Here is a 19,655-nt window from a genome sequence, read left to right as displayed (position 1 = left end):
CAACCCGTCACATCGCTCGTTCCAGCAATCACGGCATGCCTCCCTCCCTTCTCTTCGACCGTGTCATGTTCTTTTTTTATACCGCCAGACGAGGGATTTCAAGTTACTCGCTTATACTTATACGCCCCTCGCCCACCCCGTTCCTCTGACCGCGCTTCCCTATCTCTAAGTATACCCCATTGAACTAACCTTCCGTTTTTGGTGAGGGCTGGTGATAACCCTGCCAATTCTATATTCTATCTCAACCTCCTTTACTAAACCCTCTAAACGATCTATTCTCCCTCCACGCACGTGTTCCCACACCGCCCACAGTGGAACGAACAGCCTCACTCCTAAGGGGACGAGGCACTTGACCAGAAGACTCCGAGGGTCATTTTGCCATAGCGAAGAACTTCTATTGATTATTAGTTTGGCTGGTCCAAAGCACAACAACTTCTTCGTTCTTCGACGGTCTATTTCCCCGCCTGGGCCCTGTGCCACAATGAACTACTTCCCCATCCTATCCGATCCTACGGTATCTGATACCGACACGACCGAAATTCTCGACACAGACTTTGAGTCTGACTCTTATGAGAATTATTCAGATGTTTCCCGTTATCTCAGCGGCCAGTCTGTGAGTACGCTGTCCGGAGAATATTATCCCAATGGCTAACAATAGATGTAAGCTCGGAACGGAGAGTGTGACGACTGCTTCGACGCCAGATGATGTGAAAACCCCCGATACAACTGGCCTCACGGCATTCCATTTCCAGCTCGATGAATATCCTGTCAAGGGTCCTGTAGGACCACACCTCTTCCGTGTTTCCTCTGAATATTCGGAGGCGTCCTTTGGCTTCGACTTGACCATGGAGGATATTTCTACCACTGCTACAACTCCGCTCTATCAAGCCGCTTCCAAGCTTGAGCCCGAGAGAAAAGACACCCCGGTACCGGTCACTGCCGTCGCAACGGAACAGAAGCGGCCTGAGAAGACAACATCCCTTCCTGTGCCTAAGGAGAGTGAGGTCGCCAATTGGACGCCCCAGGATGTCGTTACATGGCTGCGAAAGCAAAACTTTGACGACTCTGTCGTTGAAAAGCTCTTTGTCAATGACATCACTGGCTCGATTCTTCTTGAACTTCAAGCGGAAGATCTGAAAGAACTGGAGATCAAGTCATTTGGAAAGCGACACCGATTGTTGGGTTGTATTCGGGAGCTCCGGGGCAGAGCGGCCTCGGTGGCGTCAGTTGCGTGCGAGTCCCAGTGTACTTTGGATCCCACATCAAGGGAAGACACATCAACCCCACAGACCACTGCCGCTGAGGTTGGTGTTGATTGCACAAGCCCAAGTACGGACGATGATAAGTCCCGATCAAAGTCTTCACAACATCGGCGTCGCAGACGTCAAAAACAGCAGAAGGGCACAGATATTGTTCCTGAAGACTCGGTCTCCATTGTCGCCATAGAGCAGCTGTTGCCAAGACTTCACACTTGCTCTAAGGGCGAGAATTGCCGCAAATGGCAAAAGCAACAGGCCAAGCTCGCACGTCTAGCCAAAGGCCTCCCGGTTGAGGGCTTAGGCGGCTCGGTTCTTATCACTGGTGACCCGGGAAATCCTGCGACCGCGCAGAATCTTGTCAAGACACCCAAGTCAGAAGTAACGCCATCTGTTATTGCATCCTCAGATGCCCTGGGTAATAACCATGCTGCCGCATTGCAGCTATCCCAGGACAAGCTCGAGGGCGTGAAGCCCCGTGATCCTCAGGAAAACGTACGGCAATTTCTAAGCTTTCAGCGCCTCAGTAAGCTGGAACCAGCCTGCGATCCTGCCACTCCCCCCGGAGATCACCTCTCTCCTGGAGCTGGCTCGCCTGGAGCCGCAAGAGCAAATGCTACCCTGTCCGAGAATCTTCGTCATCTCCCCAAGCTCCGCATCCCAAGCCTCAACACCGATACTAGTTCCATGTTGTCGCCCAACTACTCTGCTCAACGCACAATCACCCCTTCGATCCTACAACGAAGGCAACCGTTTGGTAGACAAAACACAAAGAAATCTCTTGAGCCCTTGCAAAGAGGGGTGTCACCTTCAGACTTCTACAGAATTGACCCCCACTATGCTCAAAGCACGCCTTTGTCTGAGATGGATGCCCCAATTACTGCCATCCCCATTGGACCTGTTGCGCGGAACTTTTCTCAGTCCGTTCCACCGGATATGAGATTTGGGGGGGACATGCACCATGTACCGGATGTAATTCTCCGACCAGCCTCTACTAGGCCCGAGAATTCGCGGAGACACGCCTTTGTCTCAAATGGTCAGGATCTGCCCTACCTAGGAAAACGGTTGCCATTGCCACCAATCGAGACTCCCGAGGATATGGCGAGGACCCCTCGGGCTGCACACTGCAAGGCTCCCAACGGTGACAATAGCGTCACCCACAGTGGGTGGATGAAAAAGCGGAAGACGACACGGTTTCTCCGCCACGATTGGGAAGATCACCACTTCACCCTGCGGGGCACACAATTAGCCATGTTTCCCGACGAAGAGACCTCACACCGAGACTCCAAGGCTCTTGAGTATATCGATGTGGATGATTATGCTGTGGCTTGCTCGTCCTTTCCATCCAACTCAAAGCTGACAGCGGCTTTCAAGAAAACCGTTCTGAAGCGCAAAGACACCACTCAGGGAGGAGCCGCCTTCGCATTCTCTCTAATCCCATCACCGACAAACAGCACGTTTGACAAGAAGCTTTTGTTTACCAACGGCCCCAAGGCTCATCACTTTGCAGTCAAGACACGGGACGAGCGCATTGACTGGATGAGAGAGTTGATGCTTGCCAAAGCGCTGCGGAAAAGCCGCGAAGGCGGCTCATCTATCAACCACAATGGAAATTTCATCTAAACGATGTATTCGAACAAGCTGCAGATTCCTGTGGTGTTACTGCATTTGCTACAGTGCATCCTTTGATACCCTTTTATTTGCTTCATGTTTTGCATTTACCGGTTTCATTCTCAAGTACCCATTTTCATCACTCTTAACGACTTTACGACTATATCCATGACTGTGTCCAATTTTCTGTCTCTCTGCCTCTCCCTTCCCAATACTTAATAATCCCCATTTCATTTGTCAGTGGCACAAAAAACACGGGTAGATTGGGTGTATGGCCCCCGATGTCGACTCACGTCTGGCTTGCCATACTGATTATACATTACTCAACTTATTGTGGAGGCTGGCCCTTCAGATTATGTATTTAAACTGCAACCAAGGCTCAATAGAGCTAACAAGAAACATATGATTCTAAACTGTGAAACACATCTCTACCTTTAATGTAGCCTTTCTCCCAAAGCCTCTATGAGTTAGTCTCGAGACAAACCAGCTGAGACTGGAACTGAGCGACCGGAAGTGGATGGAGCCGACCCGCCTTTCCTCGGGTGACACCTTCGTGCTGGACGCCACCCAGCAAGGTCGGCGCTTAACCAAGTCTACCTATCAACTTCTCAACAAACCCAACAGCTTTACGCCTAACAATATGAAAACCTTATCCCTTATTATGTCACATGTAAGAGCAAATCGGTATGAGTTGTATCCACTTAGTTGTTCATATTTGAGCATTCAGATCTCTTCGAAGTAAACTTTGTCCCTTCTTCGTGTCCAAGTTCTCCTGGGGCTCTCCTTCTGCCATACAATGTCGCGCTGGAGGTACACACCAAGGATCGCAAGTCGCAACTTTTGGTCTGAGCACACGGTGAAAGTGCATGAGGCGGGGGGTGCATATTACTTGCCAGCAAAGTCACTCATACGGGGGTTGGTGTGCCAATCCTCGATGTTATCACAATGTCAGGGATGGGTGGAGCCCATTATTGGCCGCGGGAGCACGGAAGTATACTATGGATGGATCCGCCGGGCGGCTAACGCTCGGCGGGGAGTGGATGGATGCGAGCACACGCACGGCAATCACATCTGCTCCACCTGCAGTTCCCCCGCTTCTTATCATCGTTGATCGAATGAATGTTGCGATGGGGACGGGGCTGGAGTGGGGATCCCATGGGCCCATTTCTGTCTTCGTCGCGACCTGCAGTAGTAGTAGACTCATGTCTCCCAACTCCGTACCGTTTAGTCTTTACTACTACTACTCACCTCGTTTCTCTTTGTTCTGTCCTGGCTGATGATCACTTCGGTGGCCACGGGGCAGCAAGGTACCATGTAACATGGATAGGTAATATCTTCCATGACCCTAGTGTGGACCAGGCATGTCTGGGAGAATATTCAGCCCAGTATGACTTGTGTTGATGCTGCTTAAAAAGCATATTGACTGTCTGGCTTATATCTCTCTCTCTTAGCTTCGACACTGGTAAATAGACAGTGGCTAGCTACTATTAGTAATAATTGTAGGAATAGCAGTGACAGAGTAGTACTACTACTACAGAGCATCCAGCTTCTCTCATAGGTAGAAGCGCCCACCTGGACGGCTTCCACTGGGCGTGTGACCAGCAGCGGATTGTCGCTGTACCTAAGCTTTCGGCGGTTGTCGGTGGGCTGCCTTGCGAGGGGCACCAGTGGGCATTTGCTTCTTCCTTTCTCCAGTAATTGATCGCTATTTCCACTAAATATCATCGCAAAGGGTTTGTACCCGCATGTTTCTCTTTTTCTGCTAGACGCCACTATTGTTATTCGCTGCGCATCCGTCCTGTTTTCCGCATGGAAACCCACCCGGCACGCTTGGGTCAACCGCTTAGTCCTACTTTGTCTCGCTGATTTCTCACTCACACTTCCTCTTCTAACCTCTTTTGTTTACCACTTCCATATATCCACAGCATTTTACTTAATTGTTGTCACCCTCTCGCTTGTACTTGCTCATATACTCTCCGTTGATTGCGGCTACCAACCCCTGCTTCCCGTACATTTACATTACGGCCAAGGAGGGGTCATTCAGCGAATTGGTACCGGTGCAGAAATATGGTCGAGGTCTCAGAACTCCGGGGGGACCTCGTTCAGGTCACTCAGTCTACTCGCATTGTGATGCGCTGTCTCAGCACTGGGCGGGATTCTCAGGAAACATCACAAAAGGCTCTCACCCTGCTGGCGGATATCTTGGACTTGCTATATCGCATCAAGGAGCAGATCAGTTGGGGGGAGGAGAAATGGCACGTGGACCCATCGCGTCTGGTGGCTTTGGCCGAAATGCTCTCCTGGCTGAATTCCTCCATGAAATCAATCGAGCTCTACTTTCAGCCGGGGGGAGTGAGCGTTGCTTACTTCCGGAAACACCTGTTGGAGAGAACATTCCTACCGCGCCTGGAGCAGTATAAGATTCTCCTGTTGCTAGCAATGCAGCCTGATTCAGAGTATGACCCCGGATACTTGATGCTAGCCGTTAACATATGTCAGTAAGGAAACTCGAGCTAACTTCTGTCCACAGGGAACGGTCTTGTTTGGAAGAAGAAATACGATATACACTCCGGCTGGCTCGAGGTGTAGATTGCGGTATGTACTCATCTAAGTGTGGCTTAAGTGCTGGCAGTTGATCAATGTACTCAGGCCCAACGGTTGATTTACAATTCGAGGAAGATGCACTGGGCATAACAAGTCGACTTTGCTCTGAACAATTTATTGGCCTCGCCGACTTGTGTAACCGACGTCTCAAAGGGTCATGCAACTGGTTCTTCGATCACACAGAGTACAGACGATGGCTGCTTGGAACTTTCAAGACACTTTACTGTGTCGGTCCGCGTGAGTACTCCATATGCCCTTCAGTGAAACACTGGTAAGCTAACTTGCTGTCTTCCATGTCGATAGCTGGTGCGGGAAAAACATTTCTTTCGTAAGTCGTGCTACTTACAATTAGATAGACTGAACACTGATGAGAAACATGCAGTTCTGCTATCATCGATTCTCTGCAAAGAACTTTCACGGGGCCCGATGTAGCCACGGTATTCGTTATCATCCAGCAGGAGCATGCAAAGGACCATAATTCCACCGATATTTTACGCAGCATACTGGCTCAGCTCGTATATCGCAAGCGCAGTCTTTCTTATGCAACATCGTCTCTTTATCACTCTGAATCCTTAACAAAAGGGAGGGCCTCACCCAAGGAATACCATAACGCAATACGTGCGGAAGTCAATCGTTTCTCGAAAGCCATGTTCGTCATGGATGGACTGGAACTACTTTCTGATAAAGAGCGCATTTTGAGCCGACTGCAGAAACTCCCAGAGCACGCACAGCTATTAGTCACCCTTCGTGAAGTTACCCAAGTGGGAGACGCGTCTTATGTGAGCATCCTGGGATCATCAGAGGATCTTCAAAGATATGCTATCTCTCGGATCGAGAATGATGCTGGATTGAGGGGGTTGTTTGAAAAGGAACCGGACACTCGGTTGTACGAAGAGGTCGTATACACTGTTGTGGAAAAGTGCCATGGAGTGTAAGTACCAAGATTTCCCCCAAAGTTACCACGTCGTAGTAGATGGGAGGCTGATTGTCGCTGCTTTGAAGTTTCCTTTTGGCGCATATACATCTAGATCTTCTGTCGCGCTACACAGACAGAAACCTTCTAGAACGAGCTTTGGTCCACTTACCAGAGAGTCTTATTGAGGCCTACAGTGAAGCGATGAAGCAGGTAGTGAGCATCAACCCGAGTGCCGCTCGCTACGTATACTGGACATTATATGCTTTTCGGCCGTTGACGGTCGCAGAGCTAAAGTGTGCCACCAAAACCTCAACAATAGATGACGGAAGCAACAATTCCACCTTCGAACACTCTCTGCAGGTGCAGACTGGTGGGCTCTTGACCGTGGATGGAGTGACAGGAACAGTTCGTTTTGTCCACAAAACCGCGAAGGAATACCTCACTGGCACAGTTGCAAGGGTGTTCTTCCCCACCGCCCAGAAGGATATTACGGAAGTGTGTATTACAGCCATCTCACCAGATGAAGTGGTCGATGAGTGCTACCGAAATTGCGGGCCGATTTCCCGCAGCGCCAGTAGCGGCTTTCTCAGCTACGCGGCGAGATACTGGGGCGACCATGCTCGTCAAGTCCCTGATGACGAGCAAACAATACAGGTCCTCACAAAAACATTTCTCAACAAGCTCCTGTGGCGACGGCCACCTTTGAAGGATCTGAGTGATGAAAGAGTCATACCTAAAGGGCTAGGCCTTGGGTGTTATCCTTCAGACTGGAGTGCTCTGCATGTTTTGGCCTTCTTCGGCATCATCCCTCGATCAAACCGTCTGATCCTCCAAGGTGCCGATGTCGATGCACATGACAACACCCTAAAGTTTACTCCACTTCATTGTGCCGCGTATCGTGGCAATGATGAAATGGTCAGTCTTTTGCTAGAACATGGAGCCGACGTTAACGCCGTCGCACGAGATGGAAGCACCGCACTGCATTTGGCCACACAATATGGGCAGCGCAAAGTATTAAAGGTCCTCTTTGCTCATCGTGTCAATTCCCAAATCGCAAACGAGAAAGGCGCTACAGGCCTCCAGGTGGCAGTTGGCACCGAATCTGACGAATCGACGATCCCGTTGCTAGTGAAAAACCGAGTAGGCGTGAACATCCGTAACATTCACACTGGAGACACCGCGTTACACCTTGCTGTTGAATGGAGAAGACCACGCATCATTCTCTTCCTTCTTGACAAAGGCGCTGCCATTGACATGATGAACGAGAATGGGTTCACGCCGCTGCAGCTAGCAGCGAAAATTGATAATTGTGAGGCAATCTCGCTTCTTCTTCAGCGATGTGCCCAGGTAGAGACGCGCTCCCTGTCCGGGTTCACAGCGCTGCAACTCGCGGCTCACGCTAGACATTGGGTTGCATTTGATCTATTGGTCATTGGCGGTGCTGATGTCAACGCATGGAACAAACAGGGGGATTCTCTGCTCCACGAGCAGGCGAAAACCTCCTCCAATACAGCAATCGCTGCTAAGCTCCTAGAGCAAGGTGCCAATATAGAAGCTCGTAATCACCAGGGGTATACCCCCCTTCAGTGTGCTGCCAGAGCAGGAAACAGAGCGATGTGGCTGTTTCTGCTTGACAAGGGAGCAAAGATGGATGTTGAAACTCCGAAAGGTGAAACACTCCTCCATATCACACCACCGATCAACGATGATTGTCTCGATATTCTCAAACTTGCCCTGGACTTTGGACATAACGTCAATGCAGTGTCTAGTCAGGGCTGGACGCCTCTACATCAGGCAGTGTTCGTTGGCACAGGTGTACCTGACTTGTCTTTTGACAAGACAGCCGAATACATCCAGATGCTTCTCTCGTGTGGAGCAAATATCAATGCTCGCGCCACATCAGGAGCCGCGGAGACACCACTCCATCTTGCAGTTATGGCGGTTGTTCCCAGACCGTCTTTGGTCCAGCTTCTTCTGGACTTGGATGCCGATATAAATGCCATGACTTCAGAAGGCAAGGCAGCCCTTCATCTTGCAGCTGAACGCGGTCGCGAGACAATATTCAGGATCCTTCTAGAAGCGGGAGCAGATGTGTCACTTGAGACCCCAGACAGTGCCACGTCTGACGATGATGACGATGTTGATGGTGAAGAGGAGGACGGGGCAGGGAGCACTGCGTTTGATGTAGCTCGGAAGAACCCATTTGGTGCGCAATGGTTTGATAATGACGGTCAACTGCGTCCGGGGCCTCTTAGAACCCGTAGAGACAGCGTTGGAACGGACATAGAGGATCTACATCCTGAGTGCTCGGAGGAGGACACGGCAGAGGCGACCCTTATTGGAGGCGAACAGCCATATGTCCTCATCACTTGATGGGGGAAAGGAGAGGCTGGACTTCACTGACGATGGTGATGACATGTAAAGAGCAATTCCGGTGCTGGTCCACTGGACACTTGATACCCGAGCGTGGAGCGGATATGATTCGATGCATGTGTACAGGAGTCCCGGAATAGTGCAATCATAAAGGCGTGCTATTTCTTGAGGAGGAATGAGTTGGTTACAGTTCTAAGTATAGTATACTCCCTCCATATAGATTGAATCTAGATCATGGCGCTCTTTCGATGCGTCTTCATCAAGCTTCTGAGAAGCCTTCTATTTCAGTATACTCTAAGAATAGCAAGATTCTTCTTCTCGGGAGCTTCGTACATGAAACTATTGAAAACCATCACGACTAGCGTGTTTTTCGATATACCAAACTGACATCAGGATGTACGAATCAGGAATGGTGGGAAGAGTAATGTATGGACAAACGCGTCATCGACACCTCAAAGTTAACCACCTTATCGACGAGGAGCCGCGTGCATGTCCAATGGCATGCTGCAGCTGTTCATGCACGTCCCCTCCGTTGGTGATAGTGACGGCTCCTTCAGGTTATTATTAGGATAGACCTGGGCAAATTACAGCAAGTCATTCGTGAGAACCCCACCTGATGTGCGAGCAACGGCCAATGGACAGGCGTCCATTTCCCTCCAAGAGGCCTCTCCGGCTGCTAATTAACGGTTGCCAATGCTTCCTCTCAATCCTTCTCACGCCCACTTTCCCCTCCTTCTGCCCCTCCCCCTCCTCTTTCTTCCTCTTCTTCCTTCTCTTCCTCCATCACCCGCACGGGCCGAGTCCCGCCCACTGCAATGATGGGTCAACAACGACTGGCTCTGGTCGAATCATGCTTCAAGTCTTGAAGCTTGGCAATGTACGTTGGCGCTCATGGAATCCTTTCAGCCAATAGCCATACTCAGATGCTCCTTAAGCGCCGTGGTCGATTAAACTTGGGCGTTACTATGTCCCGGGCCGGCCATGAGAATAACACTATTACCCATACTAACTATTACCGGCTAACTGGAGAAATGCATCTTCTTCCATAGAAAGAATCTGGCTTTCGGAAAACCGCGCATCGAGAACTTGAATCTATACAGATTGATTCCTATTCTTAGCAACAAGCCATGATATGCGAACAACAATAGCAACATGGACCTACAACACCACCACCACCAACAACGACAGTGCTCTGCTCACTTAGTCCACAAATTATTGGCAAGCCCGGAGGAGATGCCATCCAACTGACCAATGTTGCGCTCTCATTATCCGCCATTCTCAACTTCGCGCTAATGACGAACCTCCCCAAGACCCTGACAGGAACCTCATGGTAAGAGCCCAGCGTGATCGACCCTTGCAGTCTCCGGCTGCACGCGAGCTGTGCCAGATATCGGCTCGACATTCAGAGGCTTTCGGTGCATGCCATACCATCCATCTCGACCACCACCACCACCTGGTCTCAATTTAGCTCTCGCGCTTTGTTTTCGGTCTTCGCGACAATGGTGATTTGTCGTTCGTCCTCGTTCCCCACAAGGTTTGCATCTCGGACTTGTCTTCGAAACATCGTCCATCCACAGTCATCCGCTGGTGTTGGTAAAAAATAGAATCTACCCGGGCATCACCTGCAACGGTGGACACCATGTCTACCCTCTCTATGTCCCAGATGCCGGGGTGGAAAAGATTCATAAAGGCCAGCTCGATGCCTCCTTCGTCTCAACTCCATCCTCTTCTGTATCATCTTCTACAACAACATCCTACCTCAAGGATAAGCATAGAGAGGATCTCAACACAGTGCAACATCTCAAGTCTTCTATTCTTACTTCACTTTACAATCATCAATTCACATATCTGGTTTTACAATCTCTATCATCTAAGTCGACAGTCCTTCTATCAAGACCTGTGACTTCTTCGTCATCGTTCGGGAACACTCTACGTACTGCTTGATAAGGTGGTGCTGCACAATGGCTTCTACCTCCGCCCAACCAGTCATGGACGATACCCGTCGTTCCGAGAGAGCCAACTCGGAATTGCCTGATGAGCCTGGTCCATCGGGGGAACGGAAGACCAAGACATACAAGAGATCTCGTTCAGGTATGATTGGCCTTATAATATAAACACCTTCATCATATGCAGTCTCAGATCAGCAGGGTAGCTCCAAAAAGCACTGACCATGGAACTCTCTTTAGGATGCTTCACTTGTCGCTTGCGACGGAAGAAGTGTGATGAGACCCGGCCGATCTGCTCTACATGCACTAAGCTTGGTTTGAAGTGCAATTATGTGACCCCTAAGTGGTGGGCCACTAAGGAGCAGCGTGGAGTGCAGAAGGAAAGGATTAAAGAAAGGATCCGACAGACGAAGGTGATGGAGAAGGAGGGCAACTTGCAAAGTATGTGCCACTCGCTCGATGCTTATCTGATAAAGATGCATTCTAACTATTTGTGTAGAGTATAGAGACCGGATTTCTGCTCTCGTCCCAAAGCCTCCGGAGTCTGAGGGAACGAGCTCCAGTCATGCAGCGTCCAGGGGCCAAGCTATTACCATTCCTCAGTCTCTTCCTACCCCGGTCACTCCCAATCCCAATCCGTTCCAAGTCCAGCAAGATGTCGCTCTGAGCACTGGAGTTGTATCAGCATCCCCAGCCTTGCCCCAGAGCTCGCCAGTTCCCCAGGCCTCTTTCTTGGCACAGACCCCATCGTTGCCCCAGTCTGCGACTTTCTCCCAGACCCCAGCACTTCCTCCAACCCCATTATCAGCTCCTCCCACCTCGACATTTGCCCAATCGCCCATCATTCCCCAGGTTCAAACGTTCACTTCAACCGCGGGTGCTCCTCAGCTACAGTTGGTGTCTCGAGTTTCGATCCAGCCATCTCCTCAGACGGAAACGTTCACTCGCCCACCTTTGCCGCAATATAGCGGGCAGGGTCCTTCCTCAGTGCCTCCTCCAACGCCCCGGCTTCCTCACAGGGAGTTGGCACGGCCACCCTTCAGTCTCCCACAGCCTTACAACCAGGACTTCTTCGATAACATGGCCATCGGAGGCTCCGATAGCACAGATGCTCAGCTTCCTCTTTACGAATCGGTGCGGGGACTCATCTCTGTTGACAATAATGCCCAGCCGCTTCTGCAACACTTTGTCGACCACGTCCTGCATACTGTCTTCCCAATCTTGGAAGCAAGGCAAGGCCCTCGTTTGCACATAAATGAGATCCTGGGCCTGATGCAAAACAACCGGGCGTACCTTCGATGCTGCCTCAGCGCGGCAGCTATCCACCTCAAGTACACCCTAGGCTTGGACGACCAAATGGACCACGACATCATGGAGCATCGCTACGCAGCCATCTCGCAGCTCTCCAATGTCCTCAACAGGGAAAGCGGGCATCTGCAGAACCTTGACGCTACACTCGGTCTGATCTTCTACAACTCCTTCGTGGCAACCTCAGAAGATTATTTGGATGATATCCCGTGGAGCCACCATTTCAAAGGCGCTGCCACTCTCATTAAGAAGCTCATCAACCCTCCCAGTTCTCTGAGCGTCGCACTCGTTGCATGGATCGATATTATTGGAGCTACGATGCTAGGGGCAACGCCGGAGTTCGCCCACACCTATCGGCAAAGACATGTAACAGGTATCCGTTCTGGTCTGCAACATGTCATGGGTTGCGATGACCGTATCATGTACCTCATTTCGGAGATCGCATGTCTAGAATCGCTGTGGCTTGAGGGCAATCTCGAAGAACTGGATCTGTATCAACACGTCTTCGCGCTCAACGAGCAGATCAACTGGACCGAAGCCACCGACTCACCTGTCGAGGCCCCCTACGACTCCAACGGAGTCATCATCGCAGATAAGTTGGTCACGCTGATCACGGCGCTCTTTCGACTGGCAGCGCGGCTCTACGCTCACAGCATCCTCCCGACCTTCGATAGCTACGATGCCACCGTCATGAGCTGGGTTACCAGAATTGGCGACATCATTCAGATGATTCCGACCGGTCGCACCGGTTACGATCGCTGTCTGGCCTGGCCGTTGTTCATTGCGGGTTTGTACTCTGTTCCCCCAAGTCAGTTCCGAAAGATCTTGTCAGAGAGAATCGCTGCCCTGGGCTGCCTAGGGAAGTTCGGAAGTATCGGTCGGGTGTATCGTGTCCTGACAGAGGTCTGGAGGATTGCTGACGCGACCGCCTCTCTACCTGGAAGCGGTACAAGGCCTCCCAAATCCTGTGTTAGTCAGTCTGTTGCAGCTGAAGAGGCCTTTCAGGCATCAATCCAGCAGCATCGGAGTCCGCTGGATGTTGAAGAAGTGGGTGATGAGCACCAGGATGGGGAGCAAGAAGCTCAGGAGGAGCAGAATCTTGAGCCACCGAATCAGGAGCAGCACGGAGAGGAAAACCAGGATGACGAGAAAGAGAGCGAGGAGCCAGAGAAGCGCTACATCTACTGGCGAGAAGTTATGCGCGCCAACAACTGGGAGTACTTGCTGATGTAGGGGGCCGTGTCTCGCCACAAGCACCGCAGCTCTTCTAACCCACTCGCTGGTCGATGGGTATGGGCGCAAGCGACTACAGGACTAGTTTGCGACGCGGTCATTAACGAGGGGAATGTTTGTTATTTCGTTTGCTTTGTTCTCTATCTATGTTGGTTTCGGGTTGGTTCTGCTTTTCTTGCTCTGTGATATTCCTGAGATTAAGACGCGTCATCTATGTTTTGCCTTGCTATCTTGTCATTCATATTTTATACCTCACACGCTCGCTAAATCCTGTTGTCACACTTACAGTGCTTGTTCCTTTTTGCTTTCAAACCTCCTTTTATCATGATCTATCCACGACCAATGCCTTATGTCCCTCGTTATGTCCTTCACGTCTGATGTTTATGTTCTGTTCGGGTTTTGTTATCTATTTATTCCTGTAACTCTTGCTCTATTCTCGATGATATTCTGTTTAGTTAGTATGCTGTTTAGTTCCATCTTCAATGCAAGTCTGTCCCGCGTTCAGTCCAGAAAGAAACATGCCAGTAGACCACCTCCAGCTGTAGTCAAAAATGAAACATCTTTCATCCAACCCCCCTCCCCGCCAATACTTAACCACCCTCCCACCAACCAACTACACCCACACCACCCACGACGACCAATTCAACCAAAAATACAAATAATCATCCCACATACTACTTACCTGGTACTTCATCCACCCCACTACTTAGCCAACCAACCAACCTACCATAATCGTTTAGTAAAAAAATTAGCCGCGCAAACCCTCAGCCTCGGCTACCCCCTCAGCACACAGACAATCGAAACCAACCTACCTATTTAGATTAGAAGGTACTACTAAGTCGAACGGACGAATGCGATTCCACCACGCGGCTATCGAGTACTATTTCAAGGATGTAGGTTTGCGTTAAGCGGAGTTGGAGTGATTGCGGCTTACCCTTTTGATTGGTTCGCGGGAGAGGAAGACGGTGGTGGTGGCTGAGTGCATGATGTTACTACGTATGTAGATAGGTGGAAAGGAGTCTGATCCTGCAGGAATTCTGTGGGTGGGATTCCACTTGTGCGTGGGTGTTGCTGGTGCTGGTGCTGGTGCTGGTGCTGGGTGTTTAGGTACGACGTAAAGCTTGTCTGTTCTATTGGTCTGGGTTTGGGATATTTAGATGGGTATTAACTTAACTGGCGTGAGGGTACATAAATAGAATGGGGAAAGATTTCGGAAATAGAGAACATAGCAGTGACAAAAATAGCAGTTGGAGGAGAAACACATGAACTCCGACTCCCGTATCGCAGATCCCATTTGCAGGTAAAATGTAGCAAAGGAATGAACATCAATAACAAGACATGAAGCATGACAAAACTAGACATGATGGAGCATGTACATAGCACTCGTGACAAAGGGGGATGTGGTAGATGGTAGATATGAGCACTGGTTCGACATCCAGTCAAAAGATAGCACCAAAATAAATGGAAGCGGTCAAGTGTTACGACGTTTGAGATTCTTTCTCTTCTTGCCCAGCGGCGGTGCATCAAGCTGAGGAGCCCGCTTGTACGTGATGGTCGTGGTCACCACATGACGAACACTGAAAGAGTTTCCCGCCTCACTGACCGGAGACTCGAAGGGACGACCTCTATACTCCGATGAGGTGAAGGGAGAGTGGAGGGGGTGTGCACTCCTCGGGGAGTCAGACACCGGTGTGCAGACATACGGCGGTGGTAGACGCATACGTTGACCATGTGCGGGATGAGGGACGACCGCAGTGGTGCTGTTGTTCTTCGATGGCTGGCCACTCGGGAAGTTGGTTGACGTGGTGCTGGAAGGGGTGGTGGAAGTGGGGGAGTGACGAGGCTTGTCGACCATGTATTTGTAGAAGTTGGCTCGGGATGTTGTGGGACTGGAGAAGATAGGACTGAAGGTGTTCACGAAGTCTGTGTATGCTGGTGGAGGAGTGATAGAGGCCTCGTTATCTTCGGTGCTGCTGGTTCCTTTTCCCACGATGGACGATGACCTGTCTGGGTCAAGGCATGTGGTGAAGGTTCGCTCGCGGAGCTCGGATGGAAAGACCATGCTCTTAGGAGTCGTCAATGGACGGAGAGTTGGCTTGGTGGGACCCATCTCGAGGATTATGAGAGATGATGGAGAGGTATAATGGCAAGTTGCAGCTTGAGGAGAGAATCTCAAGGGTTGTTGTAATCGGCCTGGAGGGAGGGGTTCTTATAGTAGACAGAAACCCCTGGGATACGGGTGGAGAGAATGGAGAGCCTTATCTAGGCGGAGGCAACAAAGCGAAAGAACTAAGTTTAGGGGGTAACTGGCAAAGAAAGGATCTGTGGAGGAGTCAGAATCAAGGAGAATCCTATACATCCTGCTTGGGGGTCAGGCGTAAACATACAGATGGCTGTACCAAACAGTATCAATACGCAGGAGCCGTATAGATTCGCGAGGACGAAAGTGGTTTAGCCTAAGCTGCGTTAGCACCTTGCACCTTCAGCTCGCCAGAATAGCAGCACGAGATCGGATTACCTACTTCCAGGCACCTAATCTGAAGGTCGAATAAGAGTGTCTCTTAGTCGATGATTATCACTCAGTCCGGACCTAGAAGGCTAGCTTTGGTATGGTTCCGGCGTGGCAAAGTACCCTGGTGTCAAACGAAGACAAGCTAGTGGAGGCGCACAGTCCAGCTGTTTAACCCCAAGTATGACAACAGAAAGAGCTAAGGATACAAAGAGACAAAGATTGACTTTTGATGATGATGATGAAGAAGAGATTAAAGAGAAGGTTTCTCTCTGACTTTATAGACTTTCCAGGACCTTTTCTTGCTCGCACATAAACACCAGACGGCATCTCCAGCATTGTCGCGCGCCATCTGAATCGAGTCTCATCTCAGGGTCTCCTATCCCCAGAGGCTTCAAGAAGCGGTTTGTCCGGTTCCTCTCAAAATTCCATGTACATGGTTCGTCACAGCAAAGCGCGCGGTTCCGCTACCACCGTTGAAGCCGTCGTCGTCATGACGATGGCAGAAGACGGGGAAGACCCGAAACATGTTCCTGCAGCACTAACGACGAGCACGGTATAGCCTGCAGAAAACTATCTAGGGTCGACAGCATCAAGAAACGCCATGGAAGGGTCGTGCTCCAGTCACTTAGCAAGAGAGAAGATTGTCTGTTGTGATCATGGTTTCAATCGACGACCCCTTACATTGCAAGCTTGACGACGGCGCTTCGTGTGGATGGCTGGACCCTGATAGCGGGCTGTAAGCGGCTACGATAGACGGTATGGGTCGTTGCCGATGAAGAAGTCTGTCTCGGTTCTATGCATCAGGAACATGAATCAGCCTGGTCCGTTTGTCTAATCTACGGACGTCTTCGTTCGCTCGGGTCCACCCAGATGCTCACGTTAGGTGCTTCCACTTATGACCGTGAGCGCCTGTAGAGCCAGCATATAATTTGCACCAACACCTCGCTACTATTTCCATGGCTTCCTTGATGGACTACGAGGGCTACGACTAATGGCAATATCTAATCGTCCAGTAGTGGTAGTTTGCGTCAGCTCCCACCTTCGAAGGGCGCGTGGTGCAATGAGATCCCCTGCTTTGACCAAGAGCTTTCAGTGGCTTCTCACAGTGCCTACAGAGTTTCCATCGCCAGAGCTGCTCAGCGAATCAGAGTGACCATTTACGACCGTCCAGAAGCCGGCGCTTAAGCCTGCCACCAACCACCGCTATCGTGATACAATTGGGTACCCGCTGGTGCTATAAACAGCAACATATGCATCTCCTGCGCAGTCTTGGTAGGCGTTTAAACGCGACCATGACTCTCGGGCACCAATCAACCCTCCAGTTAAGAGACGAAGTAGCACTGGACAAGAGCATATGCTTAATCCCGCACTCCTCACGTCTCGTGTCGTCGCTCTTCCAATCAGACGAGTGATTTAGCGCCGGGATATTCTTGGCAACTGGCAATCCTGGCGGGTACTAGATAACTACTAAGATTAGATCTGCTACCGGTCTAAAGATGGGATCCCTGCACGCCTGGCTATTTTTGGATATCTGCACACTATCTCAACTTCATAGTACTACCTCAAGTGCCCATTCCCCTCTCATGGCAGAATAACTGTTGGGGAAGCAGCAACTCATGGGGGGTATAAGAGAGGTGTGTCTTTTCATCCAACATGAGCAGTCGAGTCCGACTTCTAAATGATACAAAAAACCGTTCAACAACATCTACCGTCTACAGTCGCATTCATTTACATCACCTTAAACTGATACCAAGCCAGCACAACGCCGCTTGCTCGTTCCTACAGCCAATACTTTTGCAAAGACTAAGCACCGTGTTGATCCAATTCCCCCTTATGCTAACCTGATAGCAGCTACTCGCCCTTCGCTAATGCACCATATCCCTTGTGCCCCTCCACACTCCGCCAAACAGGCTGGCTTTATGACCGACTAGCCCGCCCTCCTCTCACTCACTCGCTTGCAAGATTGATCAACCATTACTTAAAACAAGCACTATATTAGCTCTTTCTATTCTTGTATCATCGTCGCACGCATACCAAGCGCTGCTGGCGAATTGACCAGCCATAGGTTTGCGCTAGATGAGTGTTTTTTCCACCTCATTGAGTTCATGCTCACATGCCATCATCACACCCGCATATATCCTACGCCAATATTGCTCAATCTTGTCTCCACAGTCGGCAGGGGGTTCCGCCAGAGAGAAGTTGTCCCGCACGAAGAATGATAATTTTAGATCACACTATCGATTTCGTGCTCGTGTCTATCACGCCCTCGGTCATCCTTCCCTGTCTTTCCAGCTCATATAAGGTATGTATCTACACTCACATCATCTAGTTGATATTCTGTATGATACTGTATCATACCGTCCACGAATACACCTTATACCTCCAGACTTACGCTCCACTAAATCCGCTCGTCCTCTGTCTCCAGCATTATTCTTGTCTGGTTTCCTTAAATAACAACCAGCACTGCTGTACTTTTTCATTCAATCCATTTCCTACGCGCCTGTCCCTGTGCTTACCGGTATTATCACGTCCCTGGTAGGTTGCCCGCGACCATCTATATATAGAGCTCACACTTCTATGGCATGTTCAGTATCATGTAGACCGCAATTTCACCTGTGCAGTTCCCTAGTGCACTAATACCAAAACTACTATTGCAATGGTATAACTCATTGGGAATTATTTAGTACGAGTTGCCGCCTTGTTTCTGCCTTTCACCAGCACACTCGGCGCATTCTCATGTTGCTGAGTTGGTTGATTGAGCAAATGCGAGAGGCATCACTACGTCGTGATCTACAAAGTAAGCAGGCATACCCCTCATCACTGGGACTTCATGTGTCCGGAACTCGGCTCAGACATAGTTAGAGCAATTAACCCCCTAGGGCGCTATAGTCCTCCTTACGGTAAAGTCTCCAACATAGAACCGGCAGACTTGCCTTCTTCGTAAACCCAGGCATCACTCTCCGTCAAGAATTAGACCTAGTATTATACACCCCCATATCCATTCTTGTGCCACCCCTTCTCACTAGACAGACATGTAGGAGTATTGAACTGGCTTAACCTAATTAATTCTGTTTCCCTCCACAGGCCGGCCATATTAGTTTCCCCTACCCAATGCTCTCATCTACACGAATTTGTGATAGACATACTCCAACTATCCCCTCCTTTCACTTCCTCCACTTGTCCAGCTATTCCTAGCCAATCTCATCTAAACCAAACCATTAAACACCATACTCACCACCCTCAACACCCAATTCACATCATCAACCCCATCTAGCCCCTGCATCTACCAACAAGTGCCCCACCCCCTCCCTCTGCCCCACTCTCACTTCTACCAACACCCCAATAAAGTCCATCCCATCCATCAACCCTTCACAATCACGCCTCCCCTACTAACCGCAACCCTTTTTGGTCTCACCAATCTAATCCAGTACCAACACATCACTCACTCCCCAGAGCACGAATCACCCCATCCACTAATAGGCGCACGCAATACCCCATATAAGAGCATGACCCATTAAGAACAATCAACTGGATACAGGTACATCACCCTACGGACAGAGTAGTATTAAAAGACCTTGGATCAAGGTAGTAAGGAAGAGCTTTATGGTACTTACTGGTGTGTTGTCTGAAATGACTTTAGGTGGGTGGGTGCGTTCTGGTGAAGCAGGCACCCTTATGGATCTGTATCTGAATCTGAGGCGGCGATTATTCAGGAAGTGTCAGGACTTGGATCAATCATGGTGGCAGTATTGGTACATAGGTTACTGTATCAATTGAAAGAGTACTTAACTCATATATCCAGGAACTAAATCAGTTGGGTCTTGTGTGGATGTGCAGAGTACTAATACGTTGCTGCTCCGAGTAAGTCCACTGCAGTAATATCTATGACGTGGGCC

General features: G+C 50.0%; 4 protein-coding genes across 4 annotated transcripts; 3 read left to right on the top strand and 1 right to left on the bottom strand.

Moving 5' to 3' along the window:
* Positions 1 to 315: 315 nt before the first annotated feature.
* Positions 316 to 2,903, top strand: BO87DRAFT_85826 (SAM and PH domain-containing protein). Its single transcript, XM_025629630.1, has 2 exons — positions 316 to 613; positions 666 to 2,903. The coding sequence occupies exons 1-2, from the start codon at positions 482 to 484 to the stop codon at positions 2,877 to 2,879; spliced, it is 2,346 nt and encodes a 781-aa protein (XP_025478754.1). The 5' UTR covers positions 316 to 481; the 3' UTR covers positions 2,880 to 2,903.
* Positions 2,904 to 4,592: 1,689 nt separating this feature from the next.
* On the top strand, positions 4,593 to 8,760 carry BO87DRAFT_407490 (NACHT and Ankyrin domain protein; the record flags this gene model as incomplete). The annotated part of the gene is made up of 17 exons (XM_025626080.1): positions 4,593 to 5,323; positions 5,398 to 5,462; positions 5,517 to 5,708; positions 5,775 to 5,799; positions 5,854 to 6,402; positions 6,474 to 6,780; positions 6,820 to 6,837; positions 6,868 to 6,923; positions 6,957 to 7,285; positions 7,319 to 7,423; positions 7,454 to 7,757; positions 7,791 to 7,815; positions 7,855 to 8,155; positions 8,186 to 8,190; positions 8,227 to 8,319; positions 8,356 to 8,434; positions 8,465 to 8,760. Exons 1-17 carry the CDS (start codon positions 4,935 to 4,937, stop codon positions 8,758 to 8,760), a joined length of 3,138 nt encoding a protein of 1,045 aa, XP_025478753.1. The 5' UTR covers positions 4,593 to 4,934.
* A 1,682-nt stretch (positions 8,761 to 10,442) lies between these two features.
* On the top strand, positions 10,443 to 13,422 carry BO87DRAFT_85787 (uncharacterized protein). Its single transcript, XM_025629629.1, has 3 exons — positions 10,443 to 10,851; positions 10,947 to 11,147; positions 11,206 to 13,422. Exons 1-3 carry the CDS (start codon positions 10,722 to 10,724, stop codon positions 13,245 to 13,247), a joined length of 2,373 nt encoding a protein of 790 aa, XP_025478752.1. The 5' UTR covers positions 10,443 to 10,721; the 3' UTR covers positions 13,248 to 13,422.
* Positions 13,423 to 14,367: 945 nt separating this feature from the next.
* BO87DRAFT_85776 (uncharacterized protein) lies at positions 14,368 to 15,643 on the bottom strand. Its single transcript, XM_025629628.1, has 2 exons — positions 15,635 to 15,643; positions 14,368 to 15,569 (listed from the first exon to the last, which is right to left on the bottom strand). The coding sequence occupies exon 2, from the start codon at positions 15,355 to 15,357 to the stop codon at positions 14,719 to 14,721; it is 639 nt and encodes a 212-aa protein (XP_025478751.1). The 5' UTR covers positions 15,358 to 15,569; positions 15,635 to 15,643; the 3' UTR covers positions 14,368 to 14,718.
* Between the last annotated feature and the right edge of the window lie 4,012 nt (positions 15,644 to 19,655).

Source organism: Aspergillus neoniger (genome assembly GCF_003184625.1).
Source record: "Aspergillus neoniger CBS 115656 unplaced genomic scaffold BO87scaffold_20, whole genome shotgun sequence".
NCBI lineage: Eukaryota > Fungi > Ascomycota > Eurotiomycetes > Eurotiales > Aspergillaceae > Aspergillus > Aspergillus neoniger.
This window is presented reverse-complemented; position numbering and strand designations above follow the sequence as displayed.